At 37.1% G+C, this 8553-nt stretch overlaps 1 protein-coding gene across 1 annotated transcript in view; it reads left to right on the top strand.

Annotated features, from left to right (window-relative positions):
- Nucleotides 1–8183, top strand: part of LOC121427446 (polyunsaturated fatty acid 5-lipoxygenase-like) — a 27132-nt gene extending 18949 nt beyond the window's left edge. Inside the window, exons 5-12 of the mRNA XM_041623839.1 lie at nucleotides 322–454; nucleotides 2173–2268; nucleotides 3106–3320; nucleotides 3900–4159; nucleotides 4575–4675; nucleotides 4775–4948; nucleotides 5394–5557; nucleotides 6328–8183. Coding sequence (XP_041479773.1) covers nucleotides 322–454; nucleotides 2173–2268; nucleotides 3106–3320; nucleotides 3900–4159; nucleotides 4575–4675; nucleotides 4775–4948; nucleotides 5394–5557; nucleotides 6328–6442 — 1258 coding nt within the window. The 3' untranslated portion in view covers nucleotides 6443–8183. The remainder of the gene's footprint in view (nucleotides 1–321; nucleotides 455–2172; nucleotides 2269–3105; nucleotides 3321–3899; nucleotides 4160–4574; nucleotides 4676–4774; nucleotides 4949–5393; nucleotides 5558–6327) is intronic.
- Nucleotides 8184–8553: the final 370 nt, after the last annotated feature.

Raw genomic sequence — 8553 nt, 5'->3', positions numbered from 1 at the left:
TCAAATATTCCTCATTAATGTCATTGAATTCAACATTCCTCCTTAGACTGCGACATTTGCTCTGTCCTTAACATCTAAGAGGGCGTAGGGTTAGAGTCAGGGGTGTTTTAGAACCTTTGTTTCTGAATAATTGTAAAAATTAGGATTTGGGTTTATTGTCTTTTGAAGGTAAGATTCATACTTAGCTTTACGCGCATATTTCCATCGGAGCAACTTTCGCCAGAGCAAATGTCATGGAACTTTTGAATTGTTAATGCATTTCTTTTCCCTCCTGAACATTACTCTAATCAAGTCTGACGATCCGCTCTTTTCCTTTCCTAGTCTCGCATTGGATGAGAAAGAGGTTGAGCCTCTTCTCGAAGGCCTAACGATACCGGAAGCGATACAAAAGAAACGATTATTCATTATCGATCACAAGCTCCTCCAAGACCTGCCATGTACAGACGGCCGAAAGGTAACCACAAAATTCTTTTTTTTTTAAATCGCCAACGAACAGGCAATTTTGAACGTCGGTCACATTTCCCCTACGGCCGCCGTACGGCAGGTCTTAAACGGCTGTTTTAGCTGATTTTATTCAAACCAGTCATAATATGTAGCTGGTACAAAAATAAATGTTAGAACAACTGTTTTCGACTCGCCGTACGGCGGCCGTTGGGCCCCACCTCACGTCCTCAACTATTCATATCTGGCCAGGTCCATGACCCATAATGCAACTTTCTGTGCAGAGTAGTCTGGTAATATAGGCCCATTTAAAAGATAACATACTAAACCCCGACTCGATGCATCCACATTGCTACTATTACGTTACGAAGTAACAAAAAAGTACTTTAATTCATGTATTTATTTATTTCGAGGCAAGAGAAAGCAAGAATATGTACAAGAGGAAAAAACTTACCACCGACTAGTGCACGAGGATGACTAAAATATAAAAATAGTTTCTGTTTTGAAGCTCTCCTCACTAGTCGGGGTTTACAAACATACAAAAATATAATCGGTATAAAATGGCTTAATAACAAAGAGTGTTTGTTTACATGTGCAATTATAATATCCAGTCAATATGAAAGTGATTGGATAATTGACTGTTTTCCTCTAAAAAAATACATTTTAGTTTTCCTTCTGAAACAAGATTATAGGTTACTTCATATCAAAATTTATATTCTAGACGGGTCATTTGAGACTAGTCAATGAGAGACAACAAACAATTTTCGTCAGTACACTCCCCATTTAAAATGATGATCAATACTCTTTCACTTGTCCCGTAGACTTATCCATTTCATTGTAGGACTGTGTGGCTACAGATTAGTGTTCATTTTGAAGGCTCTATAATACTGCTGGTAGGAAATTCGATTATCAAATAATACGTGAAGAACATAATTTAATGTCCACAATTTTTTTTCTTTCACCCTTTTTAACCATAAATCCGTCAAAATAGGACAATGATACATTCGCTCGGAAATCTGGATGAACGTTTTCTTTAATATAAGACACGTGTATTTCATTATGATCTGTGAGAAGATATGCAATACATAATGCAATCCAAATTTAGGTAACGTGAATCCAATAGTAACAAAACAAAAGCCGGACCATTATTAGTGCCATTGGATTATTGATTAATTTTAAACAGGGACGGCACTACAAACCGGATATGATGTGATTTTATTTTGTTTTTCTCAAAATAGTAGTAAAATAGGGGAAGAAGAATGAGGAAAAAAGGTAATACCATGGTCACGTTTGTTCTACGGCGGCCGTACGGCGAGTCGAAAACAGCCGTTTTTAACATTTTTTTGTCCAACTACATAAAGGTGATTTGAATCGAAATTGATAAAACGGCTGTTTTCGACTCGCCGTACGGCCACCTTAGAGCAATTGTGACCAAAGTATAAGTTGGAAGATAGATGAAATAATAGCGTCGAAAAAGGTGTCTGCATCGTCGAAATATTTTTTCTCTCATTTTACCCATTCATGACAATGGAAGAATAGTGATGTTTAATATATTTTGGCCGTCTTTTTACCCTACGAAAACCTGGATAATAAAACTTACTAATATAGACTTTTATTGAAAGAATATATTATGAATTAAATGTCTCCTTTTTAATCTGGTGAATAGTTACTCCTCAAAAAACGGGCGCAGAGGAAGTTTATAATGTTGAAACTTATTTTTCCTACTACCAGATTTGTGCACCCCTTTGTCTTTTCTTCGTCAACAACGCCAAGTATCTGATGCCGGTTGCCATTCAACTCAATCAAGTCCCCGCACCAAATAATCCGGTAAGCTAATTAGAATAAGAAACAGCATATAGATGCATGACCATACACAGTGAGAGAGGAAGGACGAGGAAAAAGAGGGGGGGGTCAAAATAAAACCCTATTCTACAATTGTTTTTTTTTTTCATACAAAATTGTGTGCCTATACATTGGTTCTTTGATTCTTACATTACATTCATTTACGTATTGTTGTCTCCACCTCTTGGTAAACGGTCTCAGGTAAAGCCATGCCAGCATGCCAGGTATAGATTATGGTGATGACGATGATAATGATGATGATGATAATGATGATGTCGATAAATGATGAGGATGATGATGATGGCGGTGGTGTTAATGATAAGGATGGTGATGATGATGGCCACGATGAAAATGATCATGATGAGAAGGAAGAGGGAGATGTTTACACTTATCATAAAGCATGTAAAGACGATGATGATGATGAAGACAACGACGATGGTGATAATGATACTTAGAATGAAAATATTGATGGGGATGATAGAATGTTTATAATGATAACGGCAATGAAAACGGGAATGATTATAATGAAGCAACATGGTGATACGACGACTTCGACGACGATGATGATGATGATGATAGTGCTGTCATGTACAGTGTGTTGAATCGAATCAACGACGTACATCATCAACTTAAAACTATAATAAAATAAAATGTGCCACCGCTTAGGAGATTGTCCCTTTGATCACTCTATACGCAACAGTCACACCAATGAAACCGACTCCAAACCGACCGATGATATGTCATTGGTAATAACGTAATAGCCATGTTCGGTCTGGAGTCGGTTTCACCGGTGTAACCTAACACAACGCTTCATTATTACAGGTGTTTTACCCGACCGACCCGGAGTACACCTGGCTCTTGGCTAAGTGCTTCTTCAACCTCGCCGATGCGGCCATCCACGAGTCGGCCACCCATCTTGGCTTTACCCATCTGATCGGTGAAATCGTCGTCATAGCAACGCATCGTTCTCTGTCTCCATCGCATCCCATCTTTCGTCTTCTCGCTCCCCACTTCATGTATTTAGTCGCCATCAACAAGTAAGCTATATAAGATCCTTGTGCTCACACCAACGAAACCGATTTCAATCCGACCGATGGTAAGTCATTGGGGATAACGTAGTAGCTTTCATCGGTCTGGAGTCCGTTTTGCCGGTGGGACTGAAGATAATTTTAGGCATCAAAATGCTAATGAAGTCGGTATTTTTCGTTTATGATGACGTTGATGTTGTTTTAACTGATGATGACGATAGCAATGATGATTTCGCCGTTGTTGTTTTGATGATGATGATGATGATGACGATGATGATGATGATAATTTTTTGTAATATAGGAAAACGCACGGAACTGAAGATTTGAATAAAAATGATGAAGACCAAAAAGCCCGAATGATAGCAAAAACAATAACAAGAGTTAAAGAAGATATAGAACAAGAGAAATAGACGTAGGGACCCCTTTTATCAAGGAGCAAATTGGCAGTGGTGACTAGAGCTGAATGTTTAAAAACACATGCAAGGTACAACTGTTATCATCAACTATTGATGCTGTGTAGGAATATTATTTCCCCAAAACTGGACAGATTATTTCTTATCTATTTGAATGAATTCCTTACTTTTTCAGCAAAGGAATGGCCCCTCTGCTTGGACAGGGCAACTTCACTGACCAAAATATGATCATCGGTGCTACGGGAATGGCAGAGATCATTAAACGTACCTACGCTACTTGGCGATTGGACGTAGAGGGCTCCCTCGAGACTGACCTTCTTGTACGCGGTGTCTCCGACCCTGAAGTGTTACCCAACTACCACTACCGCGATGATGCCTTGCTCCTGCGTGAAGCAATATCAGACTACGTCAAGGAAGTCGTAGACCATTATTACGGTAAAGTAAAAGAAACAATTCAGAGAGACGAGGGTGGGGGGTATGGACACGTGTCCACTTTGTTGATATTTGCAGCTCTAGAAGAGAGCCAGCAGAAGGACAAAAAAATCTGTTCAGTCGTAGGACGAATTCGGCCTATGAAATATTCAGGACACATCAGTTTGGTCAAAGTTAGATTAAAATCATGATTATTGTACATTAGAGTGATAACATTTCTTAAAAGTATACTAGATAAACGTACCATTTCAATGCCTAGCCTTCTAGTCTTGCGTTGCATATGCCTATTAATGTAGGCCTAAGTGTGTAGATCTAGAAGAAAAACATACGTAATGTGAAACAAGACTGAATTACTTGCTGCTGTGTAAACTTTCATATTTTCTTTCTATTTTCTTGCTTATTTTTACTCTTCTTCTAGATCATCCTAGGAAGATAGCTGCCGATTCCGAATTGCAAGAATGGATCCGATTCATAGGTACCAAACCAAGATTCGAGGGAGAGATCATTGGTCACATGAAGGTAATTAGATGAGATAATTAGGCTTATCTGTTTTATGTATTTTAGCCCTTTGAATATTTTCCAATAAATTCAAGTTTTCATATTTGTGTTCTTTCGCAGGGACTTCCTAATGATGGCGAGTTCAAAACAGCTGAAGAAATCGCCACCGTTGTTACAGACTTCATTTTCATCTACAGCGCTGGACATGCCGCATCAAACTTCGGCCAGTATAATAACTATGGTTTCCCACCCGCCTACCCTATCTGGATGAGTGGATCGCCGCCAGAAGATAAGGTACGATACACTAAAGATCTACTTCGCTTGAAAAGTTTGTGCTAAAATGAAACATTAGAAACAAATATCTGAAATTTTCACCTGAAAGAATCATAAGTGAGTAAAAAGTTTGAGAGGCATAGTATATGGTATACAGGGATCTTTTTGTATTGCAGTATTGGCATTGATTGTTATAGGCCTTATGTCCCGTATTATCTCTGTGCTATGATTATGGGGAGAAAAAAATGGAAAATTGTGTTTATATTTTTTTTATGTTTAGGCCTTATGCTTACGGTGTCTTAGACGTTTTATCCGATAGTAACCATAGGAACTGGTGCTTCTAATCTCAGCCAATCAAAATCCAGAAAACTGTCTGAGATCTGACAGCTTGTCAAGAGAAATATGTTGCTGAAACACTCTACAGGTGGTTATACTTTCTCGCTTTCAATTTTTTTTCTATCTGAAGACTCCTCGCTCTGAAGCTGACATTGTTGAGCAGTTACCCAACAAGAAACAGACTTTGGATATTATGGCGTTCATGAGATTACTGAGTACCAGAGGCAGCAAGCCACTCGCAGACTTCGAGGTCCAGTACATGCATGGCCCAGCATATCAAAAGGCATTGAAAAAGTAAGGTCATTCTTTACATTTTGTAGTGGCTGCGCGTGCTACAAGTTTCAAAATTTATTGATCAAAATCCACACATATGGGATCATCCATGCTGCAAGGGCAATACCTTCCACATGATTTTTCGAGCAGTGATCATGACAGGGGGGGAATTGAAGAAGAAAGTTGTTTAAAGAAAAAGAGAGTTCTAGGTTGTGTACGTACCCAATAACTTATTACCCCACACTAATTGACGCCCGGTCCCCTTCTAAATACCGCCCCTACTTTATTGCATTGGCATTTGTAATTCGAAATGATGCTAGTGCTATATGTTGTTGACAATGGCGATGACTAAAAAAAATAAGTTATCAAGGTTTATATGTATACAAAAATGGCAACAAGTAGGGCCATAGTATTATGATATCGATGATGACGATGATGATGATGGTGATGATGATGATAATGATTATGATGATTATGATGATGATAGGATATTATTAATAGGAAAGGCAAAGGAAATATTAAAAAAAATATAAATTGTTTGGATTGGTCACTAAGTCTTCAACGTGAGACCATTATTACCACCATTTCCATGTTTTTTTTCTATAGGCCTAATATGTACGTGTTTTTTTATGCATACGAGGACAACTGTCTGTTTAATTGAGTGCAATTTAGTCTGATCTTACACCTTTCAAAATTTGGACAATGTTTCAAGTATTCGGGAGAGTAAACCTATGCATAGCCTATAATGAATATATTCATTCTGTGCATGACCCCTTCATCTGCATTTACAGATTCCGAGCTCAACTCAAACGCATTAGCGACATCATTGACCAACGGAATGAGGAGAGAGAAGAAAAGTATCTCTGGCTCCATCCGAGAGAAGTGCCAAACTCTATCACAATCTAGATCTTCGACATTTGGCCTAAGAACCTTTACCTCTAGTAATGATGAAATTGAATGTGATGATGGCTACATGATAGGTTGAATGAATTAATGAATGAATAAATGAATGAATGAAGAAATGATTGAATGAATGAATGATTGAATAAATGAAGCTAGGAATAAATCAATATATCGATCGATGGTTGAAAAGACCAATTTTGATTGATTGATTGATTGATTGATGGATTTATTGATTGATTAATTGATTGAATAATTGATTGATGATCGATTGATGAGTCTGTTATTTAGTTCGGTTGATTAATTGAATGGTTGGTAGGTTGGTTAATAAGACAAGAAACACAAGATATAATATAAATCATAATGCATGAACTTATGTCAAAATATAGCAAATAAAAGCCAAAATGGTTCTCTATTTGACATGTCGTCCTTATAGGTAACAAGTATTTAACCATTTGGTTTTTTAGTATGCATGGTATATGAGTACCATACAGCTAGAAGCTGTAACAGTTACAATACAATCATGTTATCAAAACGTCAGCCTCATTAGTGGTACATTTTAATGTTGAGTATGATGAAATGATTAATTTTAATCATCGTTATGTATTTTTATTCAAATGGATATGTGGGAGATCAGTACTAATAATTGTGATTATACATGCTTATATGAGCGCTTACCACTCACTTTATCAGAAGTATCTACGCGCTCGACAGTAATGCAGCAATTGCACAATCCTGGCTTCAAGATGTGAAGCCTATATTATCATCTGTATCGTTGTACATAAAATGACCTGATCGGGCTAAAACGTTCAGATGAAATTTCTCTACAACAGTTTCTGAAGTCTTGCTAAAATCGATATACGATCTAAGGCATTTTAATTAACGGAAGAAAAAACCCATCGAACATGAACCTACAAACGATTTTCGTTTATATCATGATTGCATGATGAATGTAGAAGTATTGTCAGAAAAAGGTTGATGAAGACAACTCTTCTTCTATTTTTATTATAATACCATATTTTTTAAAAGATTTCATTGCTTTGTGATTACATTTGGACATGTATGTACATAGCATATTTCGTTTCCTGTATGAGCGGTGTTTGTCTTTTAGAATGTAGAAGATATGCAAAGTTTTGGGGCTAACTTAAAATGATTAATATTCTATATTTTTGTTATGACTGGGGTTGAAACAGTAAACCCGTAGTTGCTATTCTTGTTCATATTTGTAAGATAGACCTATTATAACCAATATGTAAGGTGATATATACGCCGCATTCTGTACATTTTGAGGGGTTTTGTTAGGCAAAAACCGTAAAAACAGAATAATTCTTTGTGTTTGTATAATAAGGATTTCGGCCAGTTGTCATACATTTCCAACACTTCTGGTGGAAATCTTGTATGTAAATTACACACGAGATGGGCTAATTTTAAGCAACATTATTCCACGTTTTACTCAGTTTGGCCAAGGAATGGGCTTGCATTAGGTCGTTCTTATGTTTTCATTTGGAAATGTTAATTGGATATTTTCAATATTTTCCCTAGGATTTGCTTTACTTATGACGTAGTGATGATTCTTATTCCATATCATTTATACACACTTACCGTGGTTTGATTTAAATGCTGAAATACGACAATGAATAATGTGATAAGTACTGGTGTTAAATGATCGTCGTAAAAATGACGAAATATGTATTTGTTTTACTAAGCGTGCCGAGAAAGTCCTCGGCTGGGGGGAATGATATATATGAACACTGAAAAAAACCCTATGAAATCGAGACATCAGTATGATGTTGTAAGTATGAAACATAATACTCTGGGGAGCGTTTCATCAAAATTTTCATCCGACAAGTTGTCAGATCTGACATCTTTCCCTGATTCTGATTGGCTGAGAGGCACTGTTCCTATGGTAACTGTCGGATAAACTGGTACTTGTCGGATAAGATGTCCGACAAGTCCTTTTATGAAACGCCCCCTGGAATAGATTCATAAATTCATTCGCAAAGTGATCCATGGCTTTGTGGTCAACTGTTATATGAAGTTCCATGTGCCTAAAGAATTTTTGTTATATTGAGACAAAGATATATATTTCCCTGAAAATATAACCGAACAGCTCAACT

Source organism: Lytechinus variegatus, chromosome 14 (assembly GCF_018143015.1).
Source record: "Lytechinus variegatus isolate NC3 chromosome 14, Lvar_3.0, whole genome shotgun sequence".
NCBI classification, from domain to species: Eukaryota; Metazoa; Echinodermata; class Echinoidea; order Temnopleuroida; family Toxopneustidae; genus Lytechinus; species Lytechinus variegatus.
Note: the sequence above shows the minus strand (reverse complement) of the source record. Positions and strands in the feature narration are given on the sequence as shown.